Raw genomic sequence first — 18,197 nt, 5'->3', positions numbered from 1 at the left:
TTGAGGAATTTAAATAAATTGTAATTGATTTTTATTTAATTAATAATTTTTTGGAACTATACCTATACCTTACATTAAGTCTTAAATATAAATATACAAATCATTGGATATTTTAACTAATATATTGGGTGACAAAAATGTCACCTAGAGAAAACTTTTTGTCGCCTAGTAGACCATATATTAAATTACTGGGTGACAACGGTTATTTGTAAAAATGACGATGTTTAAAATTATTATATAATTAAGTATTTCTTGTGCTTAATTTTGTTATTTATATTTATATTATTTCGTTCGATAATTTGAATTTGGAAGTACAAATAATTATTGAAATTTTTTATAATGAAAAATCCGTGTAACCGATCACCTTAGGTATTCATAAATAATATTGTATGCAAGAAGCAATTAATTCTATGATACAAATGTATTCTATTTGACTTACTGAAAGATAAGTTATAAGTAGGGCTCGGAAGTTGTAGGAGTTGCATATTTTTCTGTATGCCCTTAATTTATAGCAGACCAGGCTAGAAATCCGTTTTATACAATGACAAGCTTAAATAAAAAAATTAAAAGTGCATATTTTTGCATATTTTGTCAGTTTTAGAAAAAAGTGCATATTTCTCAATTTTCATATGCTTTTTATGCATATTTCTCAATTTTCATTGGATTTTTATGCTCGTTTAATATTTTCTAAACAAATTGATGTTTTTTTTTTAATAATTATGGTTTTATTATTTTATTTTCGATTAAATTAACAGTCGCGACGCGATGTACCTACAGCGGAGCGTATTTATCTTTATTGCACTAACGTCTTTGCTATCGACGTTATCGTTAATCTAATAGCGATTTGTTCTATATATGAGTGTATTTATAGGTGTATGACTGAATTATTTGGGCAAGTATATTTACCCCGTCAGTTGTGTGTGAACTGTCTCGTGTAATAAATTCGTCCGTGCTCTGTAAAATCTACCTAAATATTTAAAAAAATTATAATATGCCGAAAATTTCACAAACTAGAAAATTCGTTTTAGAATTCGGCGAAAATGTTTTTTCAACAGACGGTACTATTCTATTTTGTAAGATCTGTGAAGTTAAAGTGAATTGCGAAAAACGATTTACAGTTACTCAACATGTAAAAACGAATAAACATGAGCGGTTGTTAAATCGTCAACGAAATAATATGAATAAAGTATCAACTACACAACAGTTTTTCTCTTCAAGTACCTCCAAAAAATGTGAATTTTCAAAAGATTTATGTAAGTCAATGATGTGTGCTAATATTCCTCTTAATAAAATTATGAATACTGAATTTCGGTCATTCCTAGAAAAATATACCCTTAAAGATATTCCATGTGAATCTACTTTAAGAAAAACGTATTTAAATGAATGTTACGAAGAAACAATCGATAAAATTAGAAAACATGTTGTTGGGAATAAAATTTGGGTATCTATCGATGAAAGTACTGACGTCGAAGGTAGATTTATTGCGAACGTAATAGTGGGAACATTATTGGTAGATGAACCTGGTGACATATTTTTATTGACATCCGAAGTTCTTGATAAAGTTAATTTTTCAACAATAGCTAAACTATTTGATGCATCAATGTTTACTTTGTGGCCAGATGGAATCCGGCACGATGATGTACTTTTATTTGTAAGTGATGCGGCTCCGTATATGAAAAAAGCTGGTACAGCTATTAAAGCATTATATTCAAAAATGATACACGTCACATGTTTGGCTCACGGAATGCATAGAATAGCAGAAGAAATACGTAGTCATTTCCCAAAGGTAGATAAATTAATATCGAGGGTAAAACAAGTATTTTTGAAAGCACCGTCTCGTACTATATTATTTAAAACTGAAGCTCCTGGAATTCCACTTCCGCCGGAGCCCATACTAACACGTTGGGGGACATGGCTACAAGCAGCTTCATATTACTGTCAATATTTTAAAGAAATAAACAAAGTTTTACAACTTCTAGATTCAAGCGATGCGGTTTCTATTAGAGAAGCTAAAGACATTGTAAGTGACCGTTCTGTGGAAATGAACTTAACTTTCATTCATGTAAATTATGGTTTTTTACCGACAACAATAACACAACTCGAAAAACAAAAACTCCCGTTACATGAGTCAATAGCGACAGTGAAATCCGTCGAAAATAAGTTAGAGCACATTATTGACGAGGCAGGCACTGCAATCAAAGAAAAATTAAAAAATGTTTTGGAAAAAAACTGTGGTTTTAATGATTTAAAAAAAATATCAAGCATTTTAACTGGTGAAGCAACGTCAATGGAAGGACTACCAGAAGACTTAAATGGGAATGACTTGGCACACTTTAAATACGCACCCATAACTTCATCGGATATTGAAAGAAGTTTTTCGCGCTACAAAAATGTACTTACAGACAACCGTCGTTCGTTTGAGATAGAAAATATCAAAAAAGCTCTGGTTATTCAATGCAATACATTTACGGGTATGACGGTTACAATAATCTATATGTTTAATGAATTAAAAAAAAAATTAATATAATTTTTCAAATAACTTTTATTCTATGTATTTTTTTAGATTGAAAAAATTACAATCCACCAAACACAAAATACAAGCCAAAACATAAAAAATATTTTTTTTTTGTATATACGTAGTACATTTTTTTGCATATTTAATAAATTTTATTTTGCATATTTAACATATTTTCATGCATATTTTACAATTTTTTTGTGCATATTTGCATGCATATTTTGCCTTTTTTAACTCCTATAACTTCCGAGCCCTAGTTATAAGCTATAACCTTGACAAATTGTATTAGTTATTATTAAGTTCATTAAGAAATAGTCTAAAGAGATTTACTTTTTTTATTAGATATTATACCTTTTGATTTTATTCATATTTTATTAAAATACTTTTTAAGTAAGAAAATTTAAGTAATTTTAACTGTTGAATTAAACTTAGCGAATTTTTTATAGTTTATAAAATTCATAAAACAAAAAGTATCAAACGTATTTCATATTTTTTTGGATTTTTTATAAAAAGTAAGTATGGAAATTTTATGAATTATTTTATCTTAGATAACTTTTAGAAGTATTCAATATATTTACGATTGAAATGACTTTTATAAATTATAATTTTCATCTTATATTTTTTTTCTCACTTTTTTTTTTGTCTTGTTTATTTTTTTTTTTAATGTAGAATACTCTTGTATACTTTTGAACGATAAAAATGTTATTTTATTAATACTATGTTAATATTTATGTTTTATGATTTAAGTGAAAAATTATGAAGTTTTGATTTAGTTAGTATAAATATTAAAATATTAAACGTAACTATAATGTATTGGAAATTTAAAAATATTTAACAGAACGTCAACAAAATAAACATTTTATTTACTAAATACACATCAACTTCAAATAAGATAATTGATCTGAAATATATAATAAGCAATAGCTTATGTATAGCTATCTCCATACTATAGTATAATAAATTCAAGGAAAAGCATTAACGAATTTACAATTGAATTAAGAGGTTGATTAAATTTCAATTAAGTACATAACGAATTATTATTTATTTTGAGTAACTTTTAACTTAACAAGTTATTTTTTTTTTTATGTATTCATCTCTGCACGTGTTAATTTCAAGATAATTTAAAAGGTACCAAAATCAACCTAATTGCTTTTAAACTATATTATGTATACGGTATCTTATTACTTATAAGATACTTTTTCCTACTATGATAGAGTTCAAAACTTAAATGAAAAACATCTAAATTTAAACACTAGTATTGCTAATTATACATGGTAAAATTTAAATTTAACTTTTAATTATAATCTATTAATTTTTAATAATAAGTATTAAATTTTGTTTTAGTACCTATGCTAAAAAAGTTTTGGATAAGAAATGATTATGCAGCCATCACAATATTAATTACCCTGGTTCAGCCTTTATTATTTAATATAAATTTTGTATATTAGTCAAGCGTTTTACACACTTATACGATAAATATACCTATTTAAATTCATATACGTATAATACGTATTTTATTATATACTCATTCAACAGAAATCTATCGTCAGAGTAACATAAATCATAATAAATATAGTTTTTTTTAATCTGAAACAATATAATACATTTATGAAAAAAAAAAAAAAAAACAATTGCTCATAAACTCACCAAGTACCTCACTCACACACCTTACACACACCATTACACAGGCTTACATACATACACAAAATCATATAATCCGCGATAATATTATCATGATGAAATCTGACAACAGAAATGGTGGGTTCAAAACCAAGAGCGCCTCGAGGTCGACCAAAACAACCGTGACCACTGCAGGGATCACCGGCAAAATTGTGGACAAGAGGTTAAGAGTTGCGGCCTTTAAACGCGTGGAGAAATCATTACCACTAATGACCAACGACAAAAATTCTCGCAGGCTGCCGGGGGCTGCAGCCGTCTCCGCCGCCTCTGCAAATGCCGCTGGTAAGTCGGCAACCAGCGACGACAAGTTGAACGATACGCGACTCAACGTATTCGAACCTACGTGGACTGTTGAAAATTACATGATGTTATTGCGCGAGAGTCTGATGAAAGAATGCCAATCGCATTTGAACTACAGTTGTCGTGATGCCGTAGTACAGTTTACGACTTCTGCAGTGCCAGGACTTGAAGAGGACGCGGTTGCGGCGTTGGTGAAACGGGCGACGGACGCGATACAGGTACCTAATCTATACTCTGTTCAAGCTAAGAAACGTACAATTATTGCGCCGGAGCTTGGCTTCGTTATACTCGATAATATGCTTATGAATGGTCGACCTGGTTGGAATAGACAAACGAGTGTTGTCTGACCACCGCTCGGCGATAAATTGATCGCTACCAATTAAGATTCTTAACTCGAACAGAGTATAATACGGCAATATATTACTTACTACGAGTATACAGCTGAATGTGAGTAGAGTGCAACTGGAATGCATATTATGCGACGTGTTTAAATAAAATTTCGGCGAAAATTGTTACATTCTCTAGAAATATATTATATAATATTATACGTATATGTCGGTAAGCGAGTATTCCAATGGGCATAATAGTGTCCCTTGGCACTTTGGCAGTTATCACCGTTTCCGTTTCCACAAAATATATATAAATATATACTCGTATTATTTTAGATGTTTTTTGGAAACAATTAAACCTAAACCCATAATATCGAGATGAACCTCATATCTTCACCTTCCCGCGTATACCTATTCACATAATCATATCGAGTAATCAAATTTTACCAATGTATTTATCAACGTATACATTATTAGCTGGATTTATATTTTGATACATAATCGTATATAAGTATTAATATAACATATTATGTGTTATTGTTGTGTAAAATTGGAAATAATCAAAGTTTTAAAAATATTCTTTAAATTCTAAAATAATAATATAAACAGCAGGTATACCTATATTGAATATTAAAAAAATTTGGTTTATGATGAAATAATAATAATTATAAGAGATATAAAGGATTTTCAAAAAAGATATCAAATAATATCTTTATTGTTTTTGGCGAAAATTGGACTACAACCTTGGCGGGAAACGGACACGGTGATAATAGACAAGCATTATTTTTGTAGAAAACGGAAACCCCCATTCTGATATATGATATGCGATCGACCGCCGTTAAATAAAGGTGTATAGAATATACCGCAAGTAAGGTTTCCCCCTCCCTTTAATATTTTCTCGGGGTAATAATTTTGATACTGTCATATTGACTAATTTTTACCATTTCATCATTTTTTTTTTTTTTTTAATAAACACTTCGCAATAGATATTCTTATAATATATTTTAAATCTAAATATAGACAATTTATTAATGATAGTATTTATGTAATCGTATGGAATATTATGCAAAAAATCCTGTGGGTTATCAGTACATGCATAAATACATGACATAATAAAGTATGAAATCTTTAGGAATATAGTTTTGAATTTTTTTTTTTTTTGTATAAATGTTCTAACAGTCTAATGTATTAATATTTATATTTCTTGATAAAATCGAAAATTTATTTTATATAAATAGGCCAAACAACTAATATTCATAGTTTTAAAAAATAGAATATAAGATAATATACAGCGTTTTAATATCTCATAGCAATGATTTTTAATATTAATCTAATAATCCAAGGAAATTAATATTGACGTATATTGTAAAGATTCAATGAAAATTATTTCAATAGTTAACTATATTTAATTTTGTAAAACAAAAAGAACTAAAGAGTTTTGGACAAAAAAGTTTAAATATGTATTTTAATATTTTATATTTCGATTTTAATAACCTCATAAAAAAATGTATTAAATAGATAAGTTAAATTTTAATGTGATGTAACAATTAGTAGCTATTTGTTAAACGATTTAGAAATAATTATTTAAATTTTTATTCAAGAATAAACTATAAATATCAAAAAATCATTCTCATCATGCTTAACACTTGGGTTCACATCAGTACTTTAATTTATCGATTTTTATATTTTTGGATGATTTGAATTTTATTTTATTTTGTAATTTATTATTTATTTGACTTATATAAATGATTAGAGATGAAGAAAGCTCTAAAAGTTCACAAAAGCTATACAGGATTATTTTTTTAAAGGTAAACACTCACTGTTTTGAAAATATTAACGTTATTGAAAGTACTTCTTTTGCATAATTCGAATTCATTACTGCTAGTAAAGAATCACGCTGTATATTATACAGCATCATAATGCATACTACAAATAAAAAATAATATGATAACTTACTATCTATACTAATATATAAAGCTGTAAGTACGTTTTTGTGTAAACTCGTTAACTATCGGTTTAATTTTGATTGGATTTTTTTTTATGTGATCACACAAATGTCATAGGAATACATTTAGTTAGTCCGACATAGGCAGTAAGTAATTAGTTGTTATTAATTAAAATAAACTTGTAAATTGTATACCTATATGCGACGCGGTGGCTAGGGGGATTTCAGCTACTTGAAATCTGATCTTTTGTCCATAAATTTATGTTTGATAACTGCGTGTAAATATTAGATGTTCAGAAAAATTTATCGATAAAAATAACCTCGCACATCGAATGTACACCAATATATATGTATGCCTAGAATTTTAAACGATAAAATACATATACCATTGTGTATATATATGTTTAATTTTGAAAATGTAAATCTTGTTACTCATCTGATGATGATGATTTTTTTTTTTTTAATGAAAGAGTACACCGTGGACCAGGTTTTAGGCTTAATTCCAATTTTTTAAGTTAATTGAGTAATTATTTATTTATAAATGTTTATTTTTCAATATCATACGGCGCACCACGGAAAAATAACACAGACGTTGAAACTTTGGGAAGTTGTATGAATGTCGCCATATTTTGTGTTAATTGATTTTTTTTTCCCCCGGTAAAGGTTTTAATATCAACTAAAAAAACTTGATACATCTTTGAGTTAGAAATCATAAACTTACGTACACACCTCGTGGAGTTCGCAATCAACCACAGATGAATTGCCTAATATACTGCTCGCATAACCATTAGCGAGTCTTGCGAGCAACACCGAGCGGAATGGCTTTAATAATATAATATAAATTATATAATCGAATGTGTTCTAACTGACACACTGACTGATGATGAACGTAGAGCCTGAAAAATCGTAGCTCGAGGCTTGCAGTTTTCATAGTACTTTTGTTCTACCAAGTTAGTGTACAATATAAGAAAGCATTTTACAAAATTTACATTTTAAAGTGATGCACTTACAAAAAAATTTTGAGGTTCAAGATGGTTAAGAAAAATGTTTAAGTTTTAAACACTATTATATTACACCGAATATTAATAATAACAAATAAAACAAAGTTTGGATCATATTATAACATAAAGTTCGCATTTTTAACGGGCAACGAAGTGTATGGGGTCAGCTAATAGATATTATATATGTTTATAACATACCTGCTCCTAATTATATAAAAGGTACACCATTTCATTGTGCTTTTAAGTTATGCCACAATCAACATAATACATTTGGTATGTAATACAATGAGGATTTTATATATTCCATGTAAATTCTTTACAAAATGTGGGTATTATTTTAACAAAAAAAATTGTTGTTGTTTTTAATTTTAAACACATATATATATATATATATTGTAAATATATACGACAATAATATAATTATTCTAAAATACATATATAGTTGTCTTGAGCGTGTTATTATGTTTAGAAAGTAAAATAACTATTATGATACTATGTCTTTAATTTTATCGTTGAAACATGAAATAATATAAAAATTGTGAAAAATGTTGAATTCATTACAAATCATAAATTTTAAAATAATCAATACAAGCCGTCTCACATTATTTATTGTATTTTCAATAGGTACATGTAAACATTTTGAATTCCATTTTAGTCTTTGGAGTGTTTCAGGTAATTAGGAAATAGAAATCTCGTTATTAGACATTAGTATGGGCCTTATAAATAAAACATTTACAATTAATTTCATCACACACACTTAAATATAACGTACCTACCTTCTACACTCTACATGGCTACTTAATATCAATTTTAGATTCTGAGCAACGCTATGAATGTATTGATTTTACAATGATGTAATTTTTTTTATATATGTTTATGTATACGCGTTTTATAGTAGAGAATATAATTCGATTTTTTAACTTTGAGTTTAGATTTAGTCGGCACTTTTAGAAGATTAAAGTTAAGTTGAATATTCCCTATAATTCTCAAATTAATAAAAAAAATAAAAATTATAGTAGACAAGAATTTCCACGTAATACTAATTTTTGATAAAACATTTTTTTGTATAATTTAAAAACGAATAATTGTTGATACTTAAAATGTTCACTAAATTTTTACATTAGCATTTTCTAATCTTCAAAATATTTTAACTTTTTTATTTCCGATTAAAGACATTTTATGATTATTTTATTTCCTTGAATACATTTTTATGAACTAATAGATAACGAAGTACACTAAACAGTAGACACCTACAATGTAAACTAAATACTTATCTGTTTCCTCCTTTTTTTAGCTTTAATATTTTAGTGTTATTGTACAAAATAAAATTCAATTTTAATTTAATGGATTTATATTTAAGTATAGATAATTAATCACGAAGTATCTAATTTTAGCAAATGTATTTAAAATATGTATAAAATATACTGTAAATCATTATTTGATATAATTCAAACAATAATTTTTAAAACGCCTTACAATGATAGAATTTTAAAAAAAATGGTAACAAAAAAGTTATCTATGTTTTATAATTTAATTGCTTTTCATTCTTATATATGTGTGTCGAATCTATAAACACGTGTTCAACGAAGAAAGCATTTTGAAATGTATAAGTAGTAGAATCACGTAAGTTGGTTGGAGAAGTGATCAATTGCAATTTGCAAAAGTAAAACACATGATTTGGTTCATTAGTTATTGTAGGAGTTATTCGGATGTATCTTATCGTTCTTTGTGCACTATAGTGGTGCTTAGATTTATCTATTTCCAATTTAATTCTTTTAACTTTATATAGTTTATCACACACGATCCGTTACAAACAAATGAACATTCAGCTAACACGTGTGGTTGGTACATTTTAATTATATTGCCGATACATCGATGCCATTTCATAAAGTTATAATTATTAGTAGATGTTTTTTAATAGTTAGAAAACGGAATTTAACTAGTTGAAAAGATAATTTTTTTATTCAATTTTAAACTTAATTAATTAATTTTTTAATTAATTCAATAACTTAAACAGCTATAGAATTTCGTGCCATATTTTTCTAATTAATTTCAAAAATAATACGCCAAGTTAAAATTATACTTATACGTCATACATGTATCTGTAAGTGTAGTTAAAATTAATTGTTTTTAAAAATAATCACCATATTATGTACATATTGTACATACTATGATTTTAAATACAAAAATATGTTGCTTGACTTAGTAATTAAGCCAAAATAAACTTATTGCAATTGAATGAATCATTACCTTCATATAGTATAAAAATAAGAATATATTAAAAATATTTTTAACAGAATAATTTTAAATTAACTTATTATTAAAAAAAAAAACTATACTGATAGAGAAGAGAGCTAAAAATTCGTAGAATATACATGTTCTTAGTTATATCTTTATCATATTAATACAAGAAATTATTAAAATATTAACTTTTTTTACATCATACAATTTTATATAAACTTGTTTCATTATACATCATTAATTTATTTGACTTCGTCAAATCGTTTAAAATTAAATACACAAAAACTTTAATCGCTATTTGTTACGATTTACAACAAACGTTACAGATTATTTCTTAAGTGGACCAACAAACTTTTCTTATCAGCTTGGCTTCAAGGTATTTGTTGGTACTATAAGGGTGGTAAATCGATTGTAAACTTTCCTAGTTGCCACTGGCTGTACCTAGTACTGTATAACAATCATTACTTATACAAATATGACTGATATGAACTTCATTGATTTTGGATTATTTTTTATTAATGTTATTACTACATAATTAACAGGTATTACTACTTTGTACCTATTTATTTGTAAACTACATACCCATACATATTAATTATTTTATTGTTTGTATCTTAAAAATATAATTAATTTGACTTAATATTTTCCCATAAGTACTATATTTGCATCAATTTATATGAGCTTAAAATTAAAAAAGAAAAATCACTTAAAAATATTTTAAAATGTAAATTTAAAATTATGATGACGTGTAAATTATATTAAAATTTATTAATTGATAAAAAAATTTTTTTCATGTTATCAAGTAATTAAATTTTAGTTTCAATTTTGTATTATTAAAGAGTATGCACATAAATGGATTTATACAGTCAAGTTTAATAACTTAATAATAAATTTAAATATTATAGACCAAGAGAATATTTTCAATACATGGGTATTATCCAATAATAGCAGAGGAGCTCAAAAAAAGAGGATGGGTTGAAAAAAAAAAACCCAGATTTCAAATCATTGAATTATGAATATTTATTTACTACATTAACTTTAACAAGTAAAAAATATATTTTTATTAACATAATTTTTTTTCCTAAAATATGAATAGAAACAATAATATATTTTTTTTTTTTTTTAATGAGTTACAATATAATATTTAAATATAAATATTATGTATCATATTATATAAATTGTTTCAATATTATACCGTTTTAATTTTTCAACTTTTTGAAAAAACAGTTGAGCAGTTATGCACAATCCACACAATAGTTTTTCATCTTTAAACATCGATTTATTGCTAAAATAAATTACGTGAAGTAAATACATTTTTTAATGAAATTAAAAATAAGTTGACCCCAAACAGGATCATACTTAGACATAATTATTATTACTTATTCAATTAAAATATAAATGGGTTTTCAACTAAAACAGACAGCACCCTTTTAACAATCTAACAGAAACCTACATAAAACAAAACATAAATACATTATTAAAGTATAATCATATGAAGCTATCTAAAGAAAGTGGAACTAGCCGACATCGGAATCACAGTCCTGCTATTTCAATATGATAAATATCACGGCTATAACGTTGACTTTATAATAAATATATTAAACTCGTAATTAATCCGTATTAGTCTAGTAATATTTCTAGTCGATAAGTTTTCATGTTTTTCTAATGAGAAAAATGGTTTAATTAATATTTATGTATATGCGCTTAGACAGTCGTTCAACGTGTAATGTCAAATCACCGCCTTCGTTAACTTCAACAACAGTGGAATCTTTAATTAATGAAAATATAGAAAACTCATATTTGTGGTTGATACTTAAAGACATTATCCCTAATTACGTATTTACTACAAACCGATATGATATTAGTTGTATTAAAATTAACAACATAACAATATTTAGTCAATTAAATAATTTGAGTTTTTGCACTAAAGTAATTTTACGAATTATTACTACTATAACAATAGAACAGTATATACTCATAGTTAATACATTTTTATTGATACATGCATCAGGTTGGATTGGCTGGAACAGTTAAAACGATATCAAAAAAATTAAATGTAAAATTCCCAAGAACCTATAATATTTCAGACACAAGGACAATGGATTTTTTTATAAAAGATTATAGACTAACAGCTTTATTGGGTTCCTTGAAGAACATCCTTAGTTCAAAAAATTCACAAAGAAAAATGTTTAGTGAAAACGGAACTGTAAGTTAGAATATAATATGCATTATAATTTCTACTAAACTTAGGGCTTATATTTATTTCCTAGGTACCTATACGAGTTATTTATATATCTCAACACTCTCGACTAATTTTTAATGACTATCAATGACGATGACTTGTTCGTGTGTTCACTTCCACATCCATATATTATTAACAGGTTGATTCATCAAGCATGCTAACCATCATTTTTAATTTAATGATACATTTTGATTTTTTAATTTTTTTTTTATATAATTTGGACTATGTTTTCAAATAATTTGAAATTTTTTGTATTATTTGAATGTTATACAAACTTATATTTTTAAACGAGACTATCCCTTTTTATCGTTAATTATTTATTGGATAATTTTCTTTGAAAATTGTATGCGAGTTCCTTATTCAAAATGTGAACGAATAGTTTTTCACTTATTGAAATGTTTATAATATTAAGGATAATAGACCTTGCAAATGGTTTTACAAAACTGTACAATAGTTTTAATACAGAGCCCATATTTAATAAAATATAAACATCGACTCTTATCTTTATTATACTCGTCATTTATAAATTATAAATATTGATAGAGTAAAATAAACTATTAAAATTTTTAAATTATATAGTTCCCACAAATCCCAAATAAATGATTATGGACTTTAGGTCCATTTGAGTGGTTTTTATCTAAAAATATAAGTGTGTATAGGATACTTTTTAAATAATACAACAAATCATAAAAATTTGAAAATATGATCTTTGAGTATACTCAAAAATTTCAAAAATCAGATTTTGAAAAATAATAACATTATCGAAGAAAAAGAAAGGGGAAATCATACACATATTGTCTATATCAAACTTTATAAAAGAATTTATTTTTCGTTTGAATGAATAGACAATATCATTTTAAACGAGAAATTGTAAGAATAAAATAAATACGAATTTGCAAGGGAAAAACAATAAATGCATTATAGATATATAAATATTATATAATAAATATTTTTATTATTCTTGTTAAACAAGAGAAGAAATTAAAACACGAAAAAATTAAAACAAATATAACAATAATGTTATTATATTGTAACTAATCAAAGAGTTATTTATTACTGAACTGTTAATGTAATCGGTAGTCAACTGGAAATCAACTGAAAGTAAACTTATAGATGATAAACTCTAAAGAGAATACCTATTCAGTTCTCTCATAGCAAACACAATCTATATACATTATTCATATTGTTATATAATTTATTGAAGTATTCAGTGCAACTGAAACACAAATTTAAAGTGAAACAAATCAATAAATTCCATAGAGTTATAACATGGTTGTAATAATAAACATATAATATACTGAAAACGAAATTATTATTTTTATCAGATACGTTTTAACGATATTAATGTAATAATTTAAACTTAGACAATTTTTAAAGTTTTGCCAACGACAGATCGAACTATCTACTTTTTCATATCATGTATCAAGTCATATCACATTATGACTTCACATAATATGTATGTTATTATATTGTAAATATTAAATTTAAAAATTGTATAGTATATTTAAAAACAATTAAACACTTACTTTATACGATTAAATCATATACTTAATTAAATTATTTATTTTTACGTTTATTCATTAATGTATAATTTTAAGTTTTGTTTACAATACAAAATGTCTACAGAACCCACATATTTTAATGTTTTACAAAATAAATAAAAAAACTACTCATCGGTATCTAATACTTTTATTATTTGATTTGATATTTTTGGAAGAAGTGGTTGGATGGATGTGCATGCTAGGAGTCTTTATAATTATTGCTTTATTCAGACAGATTTAATTATTATACTATATTTATAAATTTAACATGAATAATAATTGCAGTATTGGTAAGTATACCTATCCCATTTTGTAAAAATACATTTAAATGATTTTAGTATTTGAATTGAAAAAAGTTTATATTCTACATTCCATTTATTTATTTATTAAAAACGTTTCCACAATGATGCGTATTTCTCTAGCACATTGTTATTTTAAATGAGGGTTTTTTTAATCCTTTTTTTGTTATTTTTAAATTATAATATTTTTCAGAAAATTGTTTCAAAAGTCCTTTAAATGACCCTTTATAATAAATATACATATACATTTATTTTTATTTTTTTGTTTACTAATAACAGTCATAATTATAATATAACTTTATTAACAATCGATTATGTTATAACACAAATTGTCCAATTGAGAAAATATTTCTTCAAGTTAAAATATTATTAAATAACTAAAACTGAAGACTTGTGTTATACACAAAACTACGTTTAAGTACAAATATGTAATATTTTCTCAGTTTGATGTTGCAACATGTTTGCTTTAGTGTTTCATTCGATTACGTCGTATAAAATAAACAAAAACTTGTAAAACAAATTAAAACGTACACAAAAATTAGGCCATTTAATCCAGGAAAAAATAGACTATACAAACAGACACACACAAAATAGCTAAGAAAAATAACCCAAAAACATTGTACGAAAAATTTATAACCAAAAGAAAAAAATAGGGTGGTTTTGCTTGTCGCTTAGTAAATGTATATATAAATCGAGAGAAATAATAACAATAATATTATATTTCAGTAAAAACAGAAAAATAAATTTTAAATGTAACAAACATTCTATTAGATTCCATACGAAATGATTGACTTCATTGAACAACGTTGTTGGGAATTCGTGCACGCTTATCAAACCAAAGAAGAAAGCGATATGCTATGGTTTACAACAATATTAGAAGATTGCTGGAGCAAATTTATGGCTTGGTATTATGAAATTATAGAAGAACTTGCTACCATTCGTGTTTGTAACTTGTTTCAAATTAATGTAAGTATAATAGGTACAGTCGTACAATTTTTCTTGAGTTTTTTTAGTCAATGACTGAATGTTATTATTGTGTTTAAGGATATTTATGAGCGATTTGACGGTTTGGAACGTAAAATTAAAACATTTTGTCCACAATTTTTTATTGACGGCGATACAAATCTGTGGATTATAAAACCATCTAATCGTTGTTCCGGTATAGGAATAACATTGGAGAGACGTTTCAATAATATTTTGAAAACAATTAAAGAACCCAACAAATTGAATAAAACGTACATTGTACAAAAATATATTGGTAAAGAATTTAAAAGGAAAAAAAAAGCTATAAGCATATAAACTATATACATTTTAAAAATTATTCTAATCAAAACTTACAGGCTTACTAAAAATTATGTGTAAATGTTAGTTGGTATTATAGATTATATATCTTTACAGTTTATTATTATTTATCTCTATTTTATTGATAGGTACTCGGGTATTCGATAATGGATAGGTTTGAAACAATTGGAGTTTAATTATGAATTTATAAATGTGCGTCGTTAGTGTTTTCTTACTGTCACTTTCTCTTTAAACTGGTATGTGTTTAAAATTCGCAAAAAAAAAAAAAATTAGCACACAACTGTAAAACTAACTGATTGCATTGCTTTGCACAGAGTTGTTTTTTTTTTATTTCAAAAATATATGAAATACAATCTGTATTTATCGATTTAGTATAATAATTATATAATATGATTAACCAATTAAGATTTAATACACTTAATGCATAGACAGGTGAAGAAAACCATTTATTTATGATACTCCATAAATTTTTAATATAATTCAAAATTATTATTCTATTAATTAAAGTTATTAAATATATTTTAGAAAGACCATTGCTGATTTTTAATGTCAAAGCAGATCTGAGACAATATTTTTTGGTTACAAACGCATATCCTATACAAATATGGATGTACAAGTAAAATATATTTATAAGTAATTAATATTATCCTTTAATATTATAGAATACTTAAATGTTTTTTTTATGTAAATTTTATTTATTTCATAGACATGAGTAATTAAATTAAAAACTGAAAATAATAAACATTTTTTTTTTTAAATATAAATCCCGGGGGGTTTTCATCATCACATTATGTTGATATCAAGTTACTAAAATTAACAACAAAATACATATACCGTTTTTATAATAATAATAGCTCATAAATAATTTTATCATAATATTGTAAAATTTATTTTAGCTGATTAAAATGTAAATTATCAATATTATTTTCAACATTGGGGTATATATTTACATCTGGGTAATAAGAGGTTTATCCTCAATGTACCATCCTATAAGCCTTTATTGTAGGCTAAATGCCTGCAAGAAACTAATATACGTTAGATTTATTTAAATACAATACATAATAGGATGGTCACTACTCACTTGTATCTATGCAATGTGATAAAACAAAATTTAAACAGTTTACCAGCTATTTAAATAATATAAAATGGGATATATTAAGCAATGAAGTTATATAGTTGGTTCTTGCAGATTTTGGTACCTGAATTGTATCATTGTAGAGCAACTATACTGTTATTATAATAATTATGAAATAATTAATAACATAATAATTAGTGTATATAATTGAAAATTTTGTACAGAGAAGGGTATATACGATTTTGTTCCAAGAAATTTACAGTTCAAGACTTAGGTGAAGAAGTTCATCTAAGCAATGTTCGAGTCCAATCAATCAATAGAAGATATAGAGTATCCAATGTACCGGAGGAATGTATGTGGGATTTTACACAGTTTAAAGAATATCTGAAATCAATTAAGAAAGGCGACAAGTGGCATACATCAATTTATCCTACAATCTGTGAAACAATATCGACAATCCTCATTAAGTCTTTTAAACGGGACGCCAGGAAAATGTTTGCTTTTCAATTGTTTGGAGCAGATTTTATATTAACAGAACATTTTGAACCATGGTTAATAGAAATTAATAGTAATCCTGGCTTGAATCCAACTACAAGTATCATTGCAAGAATTGCTACGACGTTGTTAAAAGATATTATCAAAGGTTTGTTAATTATTATAAATTGTATTATTATGGTAACCAAATTATTTTAGCTAAGGAATAGTTAAGTAATACATATTATGTATATTATTATTCGTGGAATACGTATTTTATACATTCATAATTATTATAAATATTATGTATAATATAAAGAACAAGTGATACATAGGTTCAGTTCAATAAAGAAATCGTCTATTAACGAACAATATAATCAATTTGTATAATACATTTACATAATAAACATTTTTTTTTTGGCCAATTTGAATAAATAATTTTTAAATTATACGGTTTAAAAACTAAATGTTCATTAAAAAAATAAAACACTTGTTTGTTTAACTCTTTTATTATGCTCATTTTAAGATTTCTGTTTTAATTGTATTTTAGTTACGGTGGATTTCCCACTTAATTCAAATGCAGAAACTGGACTTTTTGAGAACATTTACTCTAACACACTTGTAAAACATTGCAACACGGAGAAAAACATTACAAAAGAATATTATTACTACCAGTCACCCAAAAAAACAAAACAATTAAATAAACAAAGCCACAAAGGTATTGAACAGAGTAAAAAGAAAATTGCGAAATGAATACTATAATATGTAGGTATGCTTTTAGTTTTTCTTTTTTGGTCTTATAAAATCAAATGCATAAAACTAGGATAGTAAATAAAATTCAACACAATAACCTAATATTTATGTATCTTGCGGCTTGCTAGTCGCTTTATGTATTAATTTATTATACTATGTATACATATTATATAGTGCTATACATCTAAGGTAAGACTTTAAGAGCGTTTATTTAATTACTTTTTATTATTTCGCTGGAGCTTAAAAATATTAATTTACTGAGATGAGTTAAAATACATGACTATAATTGACCGTAAAAATTATTCCTTTTACCGTGGAAATTATTTTGCGTATTAACAATACTCAATTATGTTAAAAATGATCTTTGTATATTATACTAAATTTAAATAAATTGATAATCTTCTATCGATATGGTTACTAGAGCAAGCATTTACATGCAATGAAAAATTGTAAAATATGCATTTTATTTGCCAAAATACGTAAAAATATCCAAAAATATA

At 25.5% G+C, this 18,197-nt stretch overlaps 2 protein-coding genes across 2 annotated transcripts; both read left to right on the top strand.

The window, feature by feature from the left end:
- Positions 1–1,264: 1,264 nt before the first annotated feature.
- On the top strand, positions 1,265–2,602 carry LOC112601985. Its single transcript, XM_025349894.1, has 2 exons — positions 1,265–2,471; positions 2,564–2,602. The coding sequence occupies exons 1-2, from the start codon at positions 1,265–1,267 to the stop codon at positions 2,566–2,568; spliced, it is 1,212 nt and encodes a 403-aa protein (XP_025205679.1). The 3' UTR covers positions 2,569–2,602.
- Positions 2,603–4,248: 1,646 nt separating this feature from the next.
- On the top strand, positions 4,249–17,697 carry LOC112601984 (tubulin glycylase 3A-like). Its single transcript, XM_025349893.1, is given in 10 exon segments — positions 4,249–4,713; positions 10,917–10,991; positions 10,993–11,056; positions 11,720–11,940; positions 12,023–12,217; positions 14,865–15,059; positions 15,138–15,351; positions 15,921–16,011; positions 16,695–17,113; positions 17,495–17,697. Coding segments are annotated over 10 exon segments (2,142 nt in total).
- Positions 17,698–18,197: the final 500 nt, after the last annotated feature.

Source organism: Melanaphis sacchari, unplaced genomic scaffold (assembly GCF_002803265.2).
Source record: "Melanaphis sacchari strain LSU unplaced genomic scaffold, SCAv2.0 Contig80_pilon_pilon, whole genome shotgun sequence".
Lineage (NCBI taxonomy): Eukaryota > Metazoa > Arthropoda > Insecta > Hemiptera > Aphididae > Melanaphis > Melanaphis sacchari.
The sequence above is the reverse complement of the archived record's forward strand: the minus strand, read 5'-3'. Positions and strand labels throughout refer to the sequence as shown.

Bases quoted from the DNA above. Each gene is read 5' to 3' on its own strand.
- LOC112601985 (XM_025349894.1), top strand. From the start codon at position 1,265: ATGTGTGCTAATATTCCTCTTAATAAAATTATGAATACTGAATTTCGG.